Genomic DNA, 17,822 nt, shown 5'->3' with positions numbered 1-17,822 from the left:
GTCTGGAGGCCTGGCCCAGCAGGAAGAGATCCTGACTAGCAAGTGTGAGGCCCAGAGTTCAAACTTTAGTACCAAGGACAAAAGTGTCGCACAAAATCTCTGTCCACCGCCGGGCGTCCCAGGTCCAGTAGAATTGGCAATGAGCCGGGGGGCTGTGGCTCACGCCTGTCATCCCAGCTACTCAGGAGGCTGAGAGCTGAGGATCGTGGTTTGAGGCCAGCCTGTTCATTTCAATTAACCAGCAAAAAAAGGAAGTGGGGGTATGATTCAAGTGGCAAAGTGCCAGCCTTGAGCAATACAAGTGAAAAAGCCAAGAGGCACACACCCAGGCCCTGGCACAATAAAAGACCCTGAAAAATCTTCCTCCTCCCCCTCCTCCTCCTCCTCTTCCTCCTTCTCCTTCTTCCTCCTGCTCCTCCTCCTCCTCTTCTGTTTTAGTCAATCCTGGGTCTTGAACTCAGGGCCTGGGCGCTGTCCTTCAGCTCTTCAGCTCAAGGCTGGTGCTCTACCACTTGAGCCACAGCGCCACTTCTGTTTTTCTGGTGGTTCCTTGGAGATCAGAGTCTCACAGACTTTCCTGCCTGGGCTGGCCTTGAACCTCGATCCTCACATCTCAGCCTCCTGAGGAGCTGGGATGATAGGCGGGAGCCACCAATCCCGGCTTGACTCTATCTTAAAACAAATTAAACAGGCAGGGGTGGGGATGGGACTATAGTAAAGCCAATAAAGAGAATTAATTTCACAGAGTATCATTCTGTATGCATGATTTTAATATGAATTCTTAGTGGTTATGTCCAAGTGGCTACATGAGATTTCCATCCCTCCCTCCCTCCCTCCCTCCTTTCCTTCCTTCCTTCCTTCCTTCCTTCCATCTTTCCTTCCTTCCTTCCTGTCAGTCCTGGGGCTTGAACTCAGGGCCTGGGTGCTGTCCCTGAGCTTTCTTTGCTCAAGGCTAACACACTACCGCGTTTCCCCTCAAGGCTAATGCTCTACCGCTTAAGAACTGCTTTGTTTGTTTTGTTCTGAGTCATTTATTGGAGATAAGAGTCCTACAGATTTCCCTGCCTGGGCCTCCTCCTCCATCTCAGCTTCCTGAGTGGCCGGGATTACAGGCGTGAGGCACCAGACTCTCCCCCCCCCCTCCCACTCCACGATCCTTTTTCTAGTTTGCCTTCTAGGTGGATTTGGGGGGGGGGGCTCTCAGCCCTCCTCTTCCTCCCCCATCACCTTCTGGATCCACTCCACGTAGCTGAGGAGCTTGGTGTAGAACCCGTAGCCACGGCCACAGCCGATGCCCCACGACACGATGCCCGTGGCCACCCAGCGGTCAGCCTCGTGGTCCCTGGCCGCGAACACGCCCCCGCTGTCCCCCTGACAGGCGTCCTGTCTCAGCCTGGGGTCCCCCGCGCAGAACATGTTGTGGGAGAAGACATCTTGGCTTCCTTTGCTCCGGAGCCACGTCTCGCAGGCCTCGCGCTGGGCCACGGGCAGCCGCACGAACCTGAGGTCGAAAGCGATCTTGTCGCGCGTGAGGCCAAAGCCGCTGACGAAGCCCACGAGGCCCGGGTCGTACAGAGTCTCGTTGTCGGGGAGACAGATGGGCAGAAGGTGGGGGCCGAGGGGGACGCTGCTCTCCAGCTCCAGCAGGGCCAGGTCACCCTCGAAGTTGTGCGGCTGGTCCTGGCGGTAGTCGGGGTGCACGTGGACGCGGCGCACGCGGCGAACCCCCAGTTTCTTGATCTCCTCCTCGTTGGTGTGGCCCAGGAACACGTCGATCGGGGGGCGCTCGTGGGCATCGTGGGGCTCGTAGTCTTTGGGGGCCAGCGTGTGGGCCGCCGTGAGGACCCAGCGGTCCCCCAACAGGGCCCCCCCACCCCGGCCGTAAATGTGGGTGTAGGCCTGCCACGGGAAGTTGCCCAGCTCGGCCGTGTGGCCCCCGATGATTCGCTGCTTCTCCCGCACGGGGTGCACCGGCTTCCCGCACACTGCAACACACACCACGGCCCGCGTGGGTCTGACCTGCGCCGCCTTCCCTGCGTCTTTTTTGCCTTTTGGCTACTGCTGGGACTTGAACTCAGGGCCCGGGCGCTGTCCCTCCGCTCTTCAGCTCAAGGCGGGCGCTCTACCACGTGAGCCACAGCGCCACTTCTGGCCTTTTCTGCTTATGGGGTGCTGAGGACTCGAACCCAGGGCCTCATGCATGCGAGGCAAGCGCTCTACCACTGAGCCACCTGCCCAGCCCCTGTCTGTCTGGCTTACTTGCTTGCTTGCATGTCCTGGGACTTGAACTCTGGGCCTGGGCACTGTCTTTGAGCCTCTTTGTGCTCAAGGCTAGCATTCTAAAGCCAGGCATGGGTGGCTCCCGCCTGTAATCCCAGCTACTCAGGAGGCTGAGATCTGAGGATCACGGTTCAAAGCCAGCCCAGGCAGGAAAGTCAGTCGATGACATTCTTAGATCCAATGAGCCACCAGAAAACCAGAAGTGGCGCTGTGGCTCAAGTGGTAGAGCGCCAGTCTTGAGCTGAAGAGCTGAGGGACAGCGCCCGGGCCCTGAGTTCAAGTCCCACGACTGACAAAAAAAAAAAAAGTTGGGCGCTCTACCCCTTGAGCCACAGTGGCACTTCCAGTTTTCTGGTGGTTCATGGGAGATCAGAGTCTCACGGACTTTCCTGCCCGGTTTGGCCTCCAACCACAATCCTCAGATCTCAGCCTCCTGAGTGGCTGGGATTACAGGCAGGAGCCACCCTACCCTTTCCCCTCCTTTCTTTATTTCACTTCAAGTTAAGGGGTTTTCTCTCCCTCCCCCCATAACATCTAGGTCCCCAAAGCTGGAAGGCTCTAATGAACTCTGACCCCCGAGGGCCTCCATACCTGGCAGACAGCGGGGCATTTTCTCTCCCTCCTCCTCATTCTTCCAGATGCCCTGCGCGGTGCAGGTGTAGGCCCCTGCAAGCGGGGGGGGGGGGGGGACCCCAATCAATGCTGATCTGCCAGAGGGCGGAGGCTCAGGGTGCTGGGAAAGCACTCACGGGGTGAGCACCGAGTGAATGGTTCAAATCAGACATACTAGATGGTGTGTGTGTGTGTGTCTGTGTGCGTGTGTGTGTGCGTGCGTGTGTGCGTGTGTGTCTGTGTGTCTGTGAGATCTCCTTGGAGATCACAGGCTCACGGACTTTCCCGCCTCGGGTCTGGCTTTGAAGCGCGATCCTCCGCTCTCAGCCTCCTGAATGGCTGGGATGACAGGCGTGCGCTACAGGTCCCGTTCGGGGTGACTTTACTCCCTCCCTTCCCCCCTGCCTCCCACCCCAGCTGGCCTGGGAGGAATCTCAGAGGCCTTCCCGGAGGAAGGCGGGCAGGAGGGGACGGGGACGCCGGCCTACCCCGCTGGGCCTGGCTGCGGCCCTCCCGGGTGCGCATGGCGTAGTAGGGCTCCCGGCAGTGGTACTGGATCTGGGCCTGGTAGGTGTTCACTCCCTCGGCCGTGACGTAGCGGAAGTCCCCGTTGGGCAGCGCACGGGGCGGTCCACAGTCCCTGACTAGTGGAGAACATGGGGCTGTGAGCCGCAGGGACGGTGTAGGGGAGCTACGAGACTCGGCCGAGGTGTGGACAGGGGGTTGGGCGGAAGTTCAGCCCCGCCTGCGTAGACTCCGGAGCACATCACGGAGGGGCAGGCAGGCATTTGTGGGTGCCGCTGACCTGGGCACCCTCTTTCCCTCCCCGCGGGCCCCCTGAGGAGGAGGGAGGAGGGGGGAGGGGGGCAGACATCGTGACTTACTCTTGCACCGGGGCATGGCTCGATCCCACGTGCCATCATGTCCGCACGTGGCGCTGAAGGAAGACAGCACGTGGTCTCCCTGCAGGGGCAGAGGTGACAGAGCGTGTCCCCATCTCACAGCCCAGGCCGGGCGCCGTGGTGCACGCCTGCCATCCCAGCCACTCAGGAGGCCGAGAGCGGAGGATCCAGGCTCGAAGCCAGCTCCAGGGAAGACTCATCTCAAATGGAACAGCGCCGAGGGCCTGGGCTTCCCTCCCTCCCTCCCTCCCTCCCTCCCTCCCTCCTTCCTTCCTTCCTTCCTTCCTTCCTTCCATCTGCCCTAGGCTTGAATCTATGTCCTGGGCGCTGTCCCTGAGCTTTTTCACTCAAGGCTGGTGCTCTACCACTTGAGCCACAGCACCACTTCTAGCATTTTGCTGGTTCACTGGAGATCAGAGTCTCAGGGCCTTTCCTGCCTGGGCTGGCTTTGAACCATGATCCCCAGATCTCAGCCTCCTGAGTAGCCGGGATGACAGGCGGGAGCCACCGCGCCCCGCACCTGAGTTATTTTCACATAACCCCGGGGTTATGTAAAGCAAGCCCGTTTGGATCCAAGACCTTCGAGCACTGGCCAGAGATAGCTTCTTAGTTGGGTGGTGGTGGCATTTGAACCTGGGGCCTCAGGCTTGCGAGGTAGGCCCTCTACTTGAACGACTTATTTTCTAGCATTCAACATTAGTTCCTAAAGTTCTGAGAATTCTGGTTCAAAGCCAGCCTGGGCAGGAAACTCCATGAGACTCTGATCTCCCATGAACCACCAGAAAACCGGACGTGGCGCTGTGGCTCAAGTGGTAGAGCGCCAGCCTTGAGTGAAAGAGCTCAGGGACAGCGCCCAGGCCCAGAGTTCAAGACCCACGACCGACAAAACACACACACACACACACACCCCACAACAACAAGGTTTCTAGAGTGTAGTCAAGTTGAGGAGCTGGTTGACCAGTTGTCTCTTCCAGCTCAACCAATGTTCGTTAGGACTGGGGAGATTTAGGGGGTCTCTGTCTGTGGAGCTCCTCCCAGGATGGGGGGCCGGGAGCTGGGGGGGCTCAGGGCGCCTCTCACCTTCACCAGCTGGTAGCCTTCCTTGCAGGTGGCCACGAAGTAGTCCCGGTACTCATACAGCGACTTCAGCTTCTCGATGATGGTGAACTCATCCAGGGCCTTGGGTTGGGGGCACTTGACGGCTGTTGGGGGGACCCAGAAAACAAGCTTTTTGTGGGACCACCTTCCTTCCCCCACCCCAGCATTCCTCACGGCTGGCCAGCCTGGATTTTAAGTATTTATTCTGTCATCATCATTATTATTATTGTTGTTGTTGTTGTCAGTCTTGAACTCGGGGCCCGGGCGCTGTCCCTCAGCTCTTCAGCTCCAGCCTGGCGCTCTACCCCTTGAGCCACAGTGCCACTTCCGGTTTTCTGCTGGTGTCTGGGAGATCAGAGTCTCCCAGACTTTCCTGCCTGGGCTGGCCTCCAACTGCGATCCTCCAGCCTCAGCCTCCTGAGTCGCTGGGATGACAGGTGGGAGCCGCCTCGCCCGGCCTGATTTTTCAATGTCACTGTGATGTTTTTGGGGGGCTGAGGTGGGACCGAGCCCTCCCCCCCCCGCTGGCTGCCAGCGCGCCTGGCTCACTTTGGGTGGTGTAATGCAGCTTCCAGCCCCGGCTGTCCCCTGACTCGTCGGTGAAGAACACCACGTCCACGGCGTTGCTGCTGACGTCCAGGTCCGGCGGCCTCTGCTTCCCGCAGAACTCGCCCAGCTTCTTCCCGCTCGCGTAGATCTGACCGTGGACGAGGCGGTGTTAACGCAGCAGTGGAGATTTTTTTATTGTTCTTTAGGCCCATGCTGGGACTTGAACTCAGGACCTGGGCACACGCGCTTTTGGGCTCAAGCCTGGTGCTGTACCGCATGAGCCGCGCCACCACCCCTGGCTTTTTGCTGTCTGGTCACACGCAGTTTTGCTGCCTGGTCTGGCTTATACACATCCGCAGATCTTGAGCGGCTGGGATGGCAAGGGGGAGCTACGGTGCCCGGCCAGCACACACCCTTGGGGATCAGCCTGGCGGCTCAAGGTGGAGGAGGGGTGTGGGGTGCCTTCGCCATGTTTGGACTCCAAGTCTCCCGGGCACCCGTGGCTCCCGCCTGTCAGCCCAGCCGCTCAGGAGGCTGAGATCTAGAGGATCGAGGTCCAAAGCCAGCCCGGGCAGGGAAATCCGTGAGACTCTGATCTCCCACGAATCACTCAGAAAACCGGAAGTGGCGCTGTGGCTCAAGCGGTAGAGCGCCCGCCTGGAGCTGAAGAGCTGAGGGACGGCGCTCAGGTCCTGAGTTCGAGTCTTAGGATGGGCACCAAACTGCACTAGAGGAGGATTTGGGGCCGTACCTGGAGCTGGTCGTAGGGGCAGTGAACTTGCTGGTGATCGTCGATGTCGAAGGGCTCCAGAAATTTGAGGTGCAGGCTGAACCCCCTGTCCACACGAATGCTGTAGTTGCACCTCAAATCCGGGGGGTAGGGCCGGGGGTACTCGAGGCTGGAGATGAACCCCGAGGGCTCCGTGTGCAGCTCCCGGCTGCATTCGGCTGGAGGGACAGAGGCCAGGCGAGGGGGGGTCACTGGGAATGCTCGGGGGGGCCCAGGACCCCCCCCGCTGTCCCCCCCCCCAGGCATCGCTCACCTCGGCACGAACCGTCCTTCTGGAGCTCGTAGCCCGCGCGGCAGGAACAGAAATACCCCCCGATGTAGTTGTGGCAGAGATGTTGGCACGGGCGCCCCGCGGCCCCGTCCAGCGGGCTGTGTGGCGCAGTGCATTCGTCCAGGTCTGAAAGGGAAAATGCCCGGATGAGGCCGGGCGCCCGCTGGCCAGCCCAGCGCCGCAGGAGGCCAAGGTCTGAGGATCGCAGTTGGAGGCCAGGAAAGGCCGCCAGACGCTGATCTCCCAGGAGCCACAGGAAAACCGGGAAGTGGCGCTGGGGCTCAAGTGGTAGAGCGCCAGCCTGGAGCTGAAGAGCTGAGGGACAGCGCCCAGGCCCCGAGTTCAAGACCCAGGACTGGCAAAAAGAATAACAAAAATGGCAAGAGGACTATTGAATTCCATGCTAGAGATTTCTAGAGTCAGGGAGGCCACTCACTGGAGGCCTGGGAAGAAAGGCCGGCCTCTCCTCTCTCATACTTATACTGGGTCTTGAACTCGGGGCCTGGGCGCTGTCCCTCAGCTCTTCAGCTCCAGGCGGGTGCTCTACCACTTGAGCCACAGCACCACTTCTGGTTTTCTGGTGGTTCATGGGAGATCAGAGTCTCATGGACTTTCCTGCCTGGGCTGACTTTGGACCGCGATCCTCTAGATCGCAGCCTCCTGAGTAGCTGGGGATGACAGGCAGGGGCCACCGTGGGGTCCCTTCTCCCGTTTCTCATTCAACACGGCGCACTTCCCCGGGCGCTCACCCACGGCCTGGTAGTAGGCCAGGAATCCCTTGTAGAACATGGCCGTCCCGTTCTCCTCGTTGGAGAAGTCGGTGTGGAAGGTGAGCAGCATCCGGTTCCCCAGGGAGAGGAACTCGGTCCTCCCGGGGGGGCGGCCCCAGGGTGACCCCGGGCGCCCACAGAACCGCCCCAGGCTCTTCTTATCCGCAGAGATCTGGGGGTGTGGGGGAGGAAGAGGCCATGAGGGGCAGGTCTGGGAAGTCCTTCCCGTTATCCCGCCAGAGTGAAGGAAGCTTCACCATTTCCCTGTGGTGGTGGCCAATGCCGCCTCTTAGCACGGATTTTCCTTGCCCGGGCTGGCTTTAGAACCGCGATCCTCAGGATCTCAGCCTCCTGAGGAGCTGGGATGACAGGTGGGAGCCACCGGCGCCCCGCTGGCTGTGTGTGTGTGTGTGTGTGTGTGTGTGTGTGTGTGTGTGTGTGTGTGTGTCCTATGGGAGATCAGGGTCTCACAGACTCTCCCGCCCGCGCTGGCCTCCATCTGGGATCCTCCCACCTCAGCCTCCCGAGGGGCTGGGATGACAGGCGTGCGCTTGGTGACAGTTGCTGTCTTGAGATGGGGGCTCTAACACCTGTGGGCAGCCCGGACCCGGCAGTGAGCGAGCCATGGCCGCTTCAGGGGTGTGGGGAGGGGGGTTTGCAGTGGGGTTCAGCCGGGACCCCCCACGTCCACCCTCCCAAGCCAGCGGCCACCTTGACGTAGTCATAGAAACACGCTTCGGACGGCTCCACGTCGAACATCCGGAAGCCCAGCTTCACCCGGTATCCCCGGGGCACCTCGATGACCGTGGTGGTCTCGACGTTATTGGGGTACGGCTTGGGGTACCGCGGCGACGTCACCGTCCCGAAGAGCTTCTGCGGGCTGGAGCCCCCGGCCCCGCCGAGCAGCGCCGACGCCCAGAGAAGAGCAAGCCACCTGCCGGAGGAGCTGGGGCGTCAGGGGGCCGGAGTGGGGGGCCTGGGTCATGGGGGGCCGGAGTGGGGGGCCTGGGTCATGGGGGGCCGGAGTGGGGGGCCTGGGTCATGGGGGGCCGGAGTGGGGGGCCTGGGTCATGGGGGGGCCGGAGTGGGGGGCCCTGGGTCATGGGGGGCCAGAGTGGGGGGCCCTGGGTCATGGGGGGCCAGAGTGGGGGGCCAGAGTGGGGGGCCAGAGTGGGGGGCCCTGGGTCATGGGGGGCCGGAGTGGGGGGCCTGGGTCATGGGGGGCCAGAGTGGGGGGCCTGGGTCATGGGGGGCTGGAGTGGGGGGCCTGGGTCATGGGGGGGCCGGAGTGGGGGGCCCTGGGTCATGGGGGGCTGGAGTGGGGGGCCCTGGGTCATGGGGACCCCCGGAGGGGCTGGAATGAGCAGCCTTTCTTCTCCTTGGGCTGGCCTGGGCTGAGGACCCTCGGATCGCAGCCTCTGGAGTGGCTGGTACTACAGGCGTGAGCAACAGCGCCCAGCCTCTATCCTCAACTTCCATGGGAGAAGCACAAAGCCGGAGGGGGACCCCACTGGAGGGGGGGAGTCCCGGGGGCAGGGGGATGCCCTCCCGTGGGGGGCCCAACCCCCCTCCCCCCCCTCCCAAGCCTGGCCTCCGCCATCTCCTCCCCTTTCCTGGAACCGGTGGAGAATCAAGGCCAAGTTTCTCCATCCCAACCCTGGCTTTCTTCTGGAAGGATTCCTACAGACTTAGCCTAAGTAACGGGGAGAGGAGGGACGGGGGTGGGGGTCCCCAATTCCTGCTGCTCCCCACCACCAGCCCTGGAACAGAGCAAAGCCAGGCAAAAGCTAAGTCTGGAGTTCAAAGACAGATGTTCCTGCGGACCTCAGGGGGAAAGGAGCGGGGGTTGGGGGACGGTATTGAGGGGGGGCGCCCTGTCTCCCTAAATAAACCAGAACAGGGTGGCATGCCCCCCGACCTCTCAGTGCCCAGCACAATTACTCACATGACTCCGGGGCTGCTGTGATGCCGGCCCTCAGCTGTCTTCCTGCCCGGCTGTGGGCCCGCAGCTCCCAGCAGGGGAGGGCAGGGTTGGGGAGGGCTGTGGGGGGGGGCAGGGGGGGGAGATTCCCCGGAGGAATGCTGGGAGCTGAACTATTTGCACGAACAGCTCACACGCAAGAGAAGAGAAAACAAAACCAAAGCAAATCTGAGTTTCCTCTTGGGTTTTCGTTTATTTTGGGGGGGCCGGGGAGGTCCCATTCGTTGCGCCACCTGCCGGTCCATATGGGGAATGACAGAGGGGAAGGGGAATCTGAATGCTTTTCTTTGTCAGTCACCAGGCTTGAACTCGGGGCCTGGGCGCTGTCCCTCAGCTCTTCAGCTCCAGGCGGGCGCTCCACCCCTTGAGCCACAGCACGGCTTGTGCTTTTCTGGTGGTTCCTTGGAGATCAGAGTCTCATGGACTTCCCTGCCCAGCCTGGCTTTGAACCACGATCCTCAGGATCTCAGCCTCCTGATTTAGCTGGGATGACAGGCGGGAGCCACAAAAGGGGTCTGAAGTTTTAGGGTGTGGGGCTGGGAACTAAATCTGAGCAGCGGCCTCTGTTCAAGGCCTGCCCCCCCCCATGTCAGTCCCCAAGTCTGGGAAATCCCAGACTTGCAGAAGCTTTGGGGGGCGGGGGGGGGGGAGCTGTAATTTTCCACCCGCTCCATTTTCCCTGTCCTTATTCATCCACCCAGCGGAGTCCGGCCATGGCAAGGTTTGAATGTCAGGCTGTGCGTGGACGTACAGGAGTGGCGCTGTGGCTCAAGCGTTGAGTGCCCAGCTCAGGACAGCGCCCAGGCCCTGAGTTCAAGCCCCAGGACTGGCTTGGGCCTGGTAGCTTGACTCTTGTTACGGAGCTGCTGTGGGGTAAGCAAGGGCCTCTGGAATGTCAGGCTTTGTCCTCAACTGGTTTCTTTTCAAGATGGAAGGACCACACACGCCCCAGACTGTTCTAGAAATAGCCAGGGTGTGGGTACATTTTGAAGTTACCTGTGACCTTCAGTAAATACCTCTTACCCTATTCAGACTAGCTAAGCAGGAGCAGATTGGGAGCTTGAGCTCAGCCAATCAGAGCAGAGGGGCGGGGCCTGCTGCCTGAGGGATAACCTATGTAAAAACATTTTACCCTATCCAAACTAGCCAATCAGAATCAGTGTGGGCCTGTGCTGAGCCAATCCAAGCAGAGGGGCGGGGCCTGCTGCCTGAGGGGTACCTATATAAATACATTTTACCCTATCCAAACTAGCCAATGAGGAGTTGAATGTGAACCTGAGCTCAGCCAATCCAGGCAGAGGGGCGGGATAACCTATGTAAATATCCCTATCTAAACTAACCAATGAGGAGCTGAATGTGAACCTGAGCTCAGCCAATCCGAGCAGAGGGGCGGGGCCTGCGGTGTTGGGTATAAGTAGGGGTGATGGCCGCTGGGTCTGTGCAGGAGTAACTTCGTCCTGCTGGCAGCGCTGTTGTGTTTGGGGCGGTGACGCCTAGGTTCTCAGAGGACATTTTTAGAACATGGGTGGACAGAGGGGAATGTGGGCCTGCTCGACTCGCTGATGGATGACACCTGAACACAGCACTAGTTTTGTGGTTGTGTCTGTCTGTCTGTCTGTTGGTTGTGGGGCTTGAACTCAGGGCCTGGGCGCTGTCCCTCAGCTCTTCAGCTCCAGGCGGGCGCCCTACCCCTTGAGCCACAGCGCCACTTCCGTTTTCTGAGTGGTTTATGGGAGATCAGAGTCTCACGGACTTTCCCACCCGGGCTGGCTTTGAACCGTGATCCTCCAATCTCAGCCTCCTGAGAAGCTGGGATGACAGGCGGGCGCCACTGGGCCCGGCTGATCTTTTGTTTTTATCTTTCACTGGCCATTGCTGCAAATCTTTTTCTTTTCCTTATTTTTTATTTGTTAAGTAGTTGTACAAAGGAGCTGCCATCCAACGAAGCAGTTTATGAATACAGTGCACCTTGATCCATGACACTCTTCCATCATTCTCCCCCATCTCTTCCAGCCCTCTGTGTGTGTATATGTGTGTGTGTGCACGCATGCATGCGTGTGCCAGTACTGGGGCTTGAACTCAGGGCTTTAGGCTCTCCTTTAGCTGTTTTTTTGTTCAAGGCTGGTGCTCTACTACTTGAGCCATAGCTCCACTTCCAGCTTTTTGCTAGGTAGAGAGAAGAGTCTCAGCCAGGCACTGGTGGCTTCTGCCTGTCATCCCAGCTACTCAGGAGGCTGAGATCTGAGGATCACGGTTCAAAGCCAGCCTGGGCAGGAAAAGTCCGTGAGACTCTGATCTCCAATGAACCACCAGAAAACCAGAAGTGGTGCTGTGGCTCAAGGGGTAGAGCGCCAGCCTTGAGTGAGGAAAGAAAACAAAGCTCAAAGACAGTGCACAGGTGTGGTGCGGGTCTTGGGGCTTGAACTCGGGGCCTGGACGATGTCTCTGAGTTTTTCCGTTGCTCAAGGCTGCCGCTCTACCACGTGAACCACGGCTCCAACTTCTGGCTTTTTGCTGGCTCATTGGAGAGGAGAATCTCACAGATTTGCCCGCCCAGGGCTGGCTTTGCATCGCGATCCTCAGATCTCAGCTTCCGGAGTGGCTGGGATGGCAGGCGTGAGCATCCACGCCCGGCGTTCGGCCTGTGGGGGCCAGGGGTCCTTCTACCACCCCAGGCTCAGTCCTTCCCTTCCATGACTCCTCTGATCCAGTCCACATAGCTGAGGATTTTGGTGTAGAAGCCGTAGCCTTTGCCACACCCAATACCCCAGGACACAATACCCGTGGCTACCCAGTGCTGAGCTAAGTCGTCCCACACCACAAAGACGCTGCCGCTGTCCCCTTGGCAGACAGCGCTGTCCTGGGCCTCGTCCCCAGCACAGAACATCTCGTGGGAGAACACCTCCGCCCTGCCCCTCTCCCGCAGCCAGGCCGCGCAGCGTTCTGGGGGAGCCACCTGCACCCCCGAGTACTTGAGCTTGGTGCTTAGCCAGCCCCGCTGGGCGCCGAAGCCGCTGATGTAGCCCCCCACGCCCGCGAGGGACAGGGCCTCCCTGTCGGGAAGACAGACGGGGAGCAGACGGGGACCCACGGACACGGGGTGCTGGAGCTCCAGCAGGGCGAGGTCCCCCCGAAAGTCGTGGGGATCATCCTGGCGGTAGGCGGGGTGCACGTGGACACGGCGGACGGCGCGAGCCCCGGATGCCAGCATCCCGTCCACGTCCGCGTGGCCCAGGAACACGTCCACGCGGGGCCGCCTCCCGCCGGACACGCGGTTCTTGGGGCGCAGGGCATGGGCCGCGGTCAGCACCCACCGGTCCCCCAGCAGGGCCCCGCCGCCCCGGCCGTGGACGCTGGTCAGGGCCTGCCACGGGAAGCTGCCCGGCTCTGCTTCCCGGGAGCCCAGGGCCCGGGGGACCGGGGACAGGGGGGTCACTGGGCGCCCACAGACTGCAAGACAGAGAGACGAGGAGGGGAGCACCATGAGCAGCTGCCCAGAAATAAACAGATCCAAGATCCACGAGGCGGGGCGCCAGGGCTCACGCCTGTCATCCCGGCTTCTCCGGAGGCTGAGGTCTGAGGATGACGGTTCAAAGCCAGCCATGAGACTCTCACCTTTAATTATCTACCAAAAATGTCCGAAGCGGCGCTGCGGCTCAAGTGGTAGAGCACCAGGCTTGAGCGAAAAAGCTTAGGGACAACGGCCAGGCCCTGAGTTCAAGCCCCAGGACCGACACACACACACACACACACACACACACACACACACACACACACACACACACACACACACACACGCACGCACTCAGAATTGTCCCTCGGAGTGACCGCACTGATTTGCTATGGTCAGCCCTGGGGGGTCCAAACCTTTCCTGGGCCCCTCTTAGAAAAGAGTCTTTGCTTCTGCGGCGAGACTTGAACTCAGGGCCTGGGCGCTGTCCCTGAGCTCTGCAGCTCAAGGCTGGCGCTCTACCACGTGAGCCACAGCGCCACTTCCAGTTTCCTGGTGGTTCATGGGAGATCAGAGTCTCACGGACTTTCCTGCCCAAGCTGGCTTTGAACCGTGATCCTCCGATCTCAGCCTCCTGAGTGGCTGGGATGACAGGCGGGAGCCACGGTGCCCATCTTCACCTCCCTTTTTACTTCTCCTCCCCCCCGGGGGGTCCCCCACACCCCAGGCCTGGGAGGAACTCTCTCCACTCACCAGGCACACACTGAGTTCCATCTAATCCACGCTGTCCGTCCGTCTGGCTGACTGTCCCCGAGGAGTCTGAGGATGAGAGGCCAGGAAAGGAGGCTGAGGATTGGAGGATGCTGGGCTTCTCAGAGCTCGTGCTCGGGGCCCCGGGTGCTGATGGGAAGTGTTTTGGGGGTACTCACCGGCTGCTGCTGCGGCCTGGTAGTGGGGTCCTGGGCAGCCATTCTGACTCAGGGAGGTGTTAGCTCTGGGGGTAGCGGTGGTGTTGGGGTCCCCGCTGATGGACAGTGGGTGACCTGTAGCTTTAGGAAAACAGCAAGCATTAGGGCCTTGCATGGAAATGGGGCTTGAACTCGGGGCCTGGGCGCTGTCCCTCAGCTCTTCAGCCCAAGGCTGGCGCTCTACCCCTTGAGCCACAGCGCCACTTCTGGTTTTCTGAGTGGTTTATTTGGAGATCAGAGTCTCAGGGCCTTTCCTGCCCGGGCTGGCTTCGAACCGCGATCCTCCGATCCCAGCCTCCTGAGTCGCTGGGATGGCAGGCGGGAGCCACCAGCCCTGGCCTTGGGCCAACACTACGAATGTGCCTGTGTGTCTGAGGCTGAGCTGTGGCTGCCTCTTCCTGAGCTGCTTCCGCTGGGCTCAGGAAGCAAGACCGGACCTCAGCCCCGGCTGTCACTCAAACCGCCACTTCCTCCCGGGGCTCCCGCCCGTCATCCCAGCCACTCAGGAGGAGGCTGAGAGCTGAGGATCCCAGTTCAAAGCCAGCCCGGGCAGGAACGTCTGTGAGACTCTTAGCTTCGGATGAACCAGCCAAAAGCCGGAAGTGGCGCTGTGGCTCCAGGGGTAGAGCGCCAGCCTTGAGTGAAAAAGCTCAGAGACAGAGCCCAGGCCCTGAGTTCAAGCCCCACGACCAACCAGAAAAATACGAAAACCAACCAATAACCCCCCACACCAATACCAAACACGCAAACCTTCCACATCCTATGAAAATATCAGGGCCCGGGGCTGGGGCCCGGGTTTCCTCCCGCGGCCCGGGGCCTGGCACTCACGCACGGCTTGGTAGAGCGCCAGGAAGCCCTTGTGTGGGAAGGCGGCAGCGCGGTGGGTGGAGGGGGGTCCGGCCTGGAATTGCAGCCACAGCGTCCTCCCGGTGGACACGAAGGGTCCGGGCCCCGGGCCCAGCGCGGAGCCCCTCGGCCCGCAGAACCGGGCTGGAGCGGTCACGTTCCCATCCACAGAGACCTGTAAGGGCGAGGGAAGGGGGGGACGCAGGGATGGGAGGCCCGCGCCATTGTGGTCATGGTAGGGGGGGATCTGCACCCCTCCTCCTAGTGGGGGGCTGGCTCAAGTAGCTTCCTTGTGTATGTGTGTGTGTGTGCCCAGCCTGGGGCTTGAACTCAGGGCCTGGGCGCTGCCCCTGAGCTTTTTCACTCAAGGCTGGCACTCTACCACTTGAACCACAGCACCACTTCCGGCTTTTTGCTGCTTTGTTGGAGATCAGAGTCTCATGGGTTTTCCTGCCCCGGCTGGCTTTGAACTGTGATCCTCCGATCTCAGCCTCCTGAGTAGCCGGTCCCCCGTGCTGGGGTTGGGGGGGGAGTAGCCGGGGACGGAGCTGGGGGGGGATCCTGCAGCCCCCACCTCCTGACTCACCGTGACCCAGGCCTTGGCGCAGCCTGGCGAGGCCTCCAGGTCAAAGTCCACAAACACCAGGCGCACGTTCGAGCCCTCTGGAGCCCGGATGTGGGTGGTGACGGCTTGACCGTTGGGGTACGGCTCTGGGTAGCCGGGGGAGGTCAGCTGCTGGGGTGACCATTGGGCCACCAGCACCACACCCTGCGTGGGCCGGAGGAGCCCCGAGAGGAGGAGGAAGAGGAGGCCGGGCCTGTGTGGGAATGAATGTGCCGTTTCATCGTCTAGCCCAGGAGCGCACGCCTGTAATCCCGGCCACGCCAGAGGCCGAGACCAGAGGATCCCACTTCAAAGCCAGGCAGTCCATAAACATAAAGTTGGAAGTGTGGCTCCAGGGGTAGCACGTGCCAGCCTGAGTGAAAGAGCACCACCTGGACAGCGCCCAGGTCCTGAGTTCGAGTCCCGGCACCGGCACGAAAAGAAAGAAAGAAAGAGTGAAGGGAATCTGGCTCTTTTCTAAAGAGCTCACAGGTAAAGCTCGCTCCCTCCGAGTGTGTGTGTGTGTGTGTGTGTGTGTGTGTGTGTGTGTGCATGCGTGTGCTCGCCCCCAGTCCCTCACACTCACATCTGGCCTACACAGCTGGTGGAGGGAGGGTTTCGGCACGCTGAGACCAGGCATCCGGGCCTAGACATCTGGAACCTTCTAGAAGGCTTGGCCCAGGCCGGAGACCTGGAGAGGTGGGGCTGGAGGCGGTCCTGGGGGCGGGGCAGGGGGAGGGGGGAAGGAGAAGTTTCTGGAAATGAGTTTAGTAATCACCCACTTCCCTTCCTCCAGTTCCCTGGCTTGAGCGCCACCTGCTGTCGACCTGAGGGATAGCAACGCGCCAACAGTTTTGTGTGTGTGTGTGTGTGTTTTGGGGGGGAGCACCCCCAAACTTTCACATCATGCTCTACCCCCCGATGCTGGGAAGGGTAAGGCTCCTTCTCTTCTGTGAATTTAAATCTCTCCCCGCGGCTCAGCCCGGCCGCCTCGCTCCTCTGGTGGTTGAGATCCGAGGCTCCAAGTTCAAAACCACCCCAGGCCAGACATCATCTCCAATTCTAGCAGGAAAGAAAAGAGGCCGGGCGCCGTGGCTCCCGCCTGTCATCCCAGCTGCTCCGGAGGTGAGATCTGAGGATCCAGGTTCAAAGCCAGCCTGGGTAGGGGAAGCTAGTTGTGGTGCCGTGGCTCAGGTGGTAGAGCACCAGCCTTGAGCACCAAGAGAGTCAGGGACAGCGCCCAGGCCCTGAGTTCGAGTTCCAGGATCAGAAGGAGAGGGAGGTGTGGCTCAAGCGGTAGAGCACCAGCCAGCCTTTAGTGAAAAAAAAAAAATGAGAATGTGAGTCTCTGAATTCAAGCCTTAGTACTAGTGCAAGAAAGCACAAGTACACATGTGCACACACACACACACACACAGATAACAAACTGTAAGCTCCCAATTTGTAAATGTATCTTCTTCTTTTGTTGATCGTGGGGCTTGAACTCAGGGCCTGGGCGCTGTCCCTCAGCTCTTCAGCTCAAGGCTGGTGCTCTACCACTTGAGCCACAGCGCCACGTCTGGTTTTTTCTGCACATGTGGTGCTGAGGAATCAAACCCAGGGCCTCATGCATACAAGGCGAGCGCTCTACCACTGAGCCACCTTCCCAGCCCCTGTAAATGTATCTTGTTCATCAATGTAGAAAAGATCCAGGAGGAAAAAAAAAAAGAAAAATAGTCAGGCCCCAGTGGCTCCCGCCTTTCACCCCAGCTCCTCAGGAGGCTGAGATCTGAGGATCATGGTTCGAGACCAGCCTGGGCAGAAAAGTCCATGAGTCTCTGATCTCCATTAAACCACCACAAAACCAGACATGGTGCTGTGGCTCAAGTGGTAGAGCACCCGCCTTGCGCTGAAGAGCTGAGGGACAGCGCCCAGGCCCTGAGTTCAAGCCCCACGACTGACCAAAACTAAATAAATGAATAATTGTGTAAGTTGTGAGTGGGGACGGGGGGGGGAGGGGAGGACATTGCACTCAGATCCTCATGTATGAAATTGTGGTTCCTTTGTCGGGCTGCTTACCAACCACAGGAAGGACAGCAATCATCACAATACAATGACATGGAGTCCTGGCGTATTCTTCCTGTGCATCTCATCACACACAGATAACTAATTAGGGGTAGTCCCTTGACCTCTGGGGTCCCCTTAGATGTGTGTCCTCTGCTTTGATCTCGATCTCTCTCTCATGCAATGATCTGGGGCTCCAGGAAGGATAGGACTGACCACAGACATCTCGTGTGTGTGTGTGTGTGTGTGTGTGTGTGTGTGTGTGTGTGTGTGTCCTGGGTCTTGAACTCTGGGCCTGGGCGCTGTCCCTCAGCTCTTCAGCTCAAGGCGGGTGCTCTACCCCTTGAGCCACAGCGCCACGTCTGGTTTTCTGGTGGTTCCTGGGAGATCAGAGTCTCATGGACTTTCCTGCCCAGGGTGGCTTTGAACCTCGATCCTCAGATCTCAGCCTCCTGAGTGGCTGGGATGACAGGCGGGAGCCACTGGTGCCTGGCTTGATTTAATTTTATGTTTCATTTCATCTAGGTTTATATTTCGTATTTCTTTTGATTGATTGATTTTTGTCTGGATCCTGGGACTTGAATTCGGGACCTGGAGGTCTCACTTGGCTCTTTGGCTCTAGGCTGGTGCTGTACCACCTGAGCCACACTTCCACTT

General features: G+C 59.9%; 2 protein-coding genes across 2 annotated transcripts; both read right to left on the bottom strand.

The window, feature by feature from the left end:
• Positions 1 to 838: 838 nt before the first annotated feature.
• On the bottom strand, positions 839 to 9,320 carry LOC138803661 (complement C1r subcomponent-like). Its single transcript, XM_069987722.1, has 11 exons — positions 9,218 to 9,320; positions 7,984 to 8,206; positions 7,252 to 7,444; positions 6,485 to 6,628; positions 6,193 to 6,389; positions 5,442 to 5,589; positions 4,875 to 4,996; positions 3,777 to 3,855; positions 3,381 to 3,536; positions 2,872 to 2,946; positions 839 to 1,985 (listed from the first exon to the last, which is right to left on the bottom strand). Coding segments are annotated over exons 1-11 (2,124 nt in total). The 5' UTR covers positions 9,220 to 9,320; the 3' UTR covers positions 839 to 1,200.
• Positions 9,321 to 11,001: 1,681 nt separating this feature from the next.
• Positions 11,002 to 15,787, bottom strand: LOC138803650 (complement C1r subcomponent-like protein). The gene is made up of 6 exons (XM_069987695.1): positions 15,709 to 15,787; positions 15,105 to 15,336; positions 14,501 to 14,693; positions 13,634 to 13,753; positions 13,458 to 13,523; positions 11,002 to 12,703 (listed from the first exon to the last, which is right to left on the bottom strand). Exons 1-6 carry the CDS (start codon positions 15,774 to 15,776, stop codon positions 11,931 to 11,933), a joined length of 1,452 nt encoding a protein of 483 aa, XP_069843796.1. The 5' UTR covers positions 15,777 to 15,787; the 3' UTR covers positions 11,002 to 11,930.
• Positions 15,788 to 17,822: the final 2,035 nt, after the last annotated feature.

The sequence above is a fragment of the Dipodomys merriami genome, unplaced genomic scaffold (genome assembly GCF_024711535.1).
Source record: "Dipodomys merriami isolate MVZ:Mamm:240054 unplaced genomic scaffold, mDipMer1.0.p SCAF_345, whole genome shotgun sequence".
Lineage (NCBI taxonomy): Eukaryota > Metazoa > Chordata > Mammalia > Rodentia > Heteromyidae > Dipodomys > Dipodomys merriami.
This window is presented reverse-complemented; position numbering and strand designations above follow the sequence as displayed.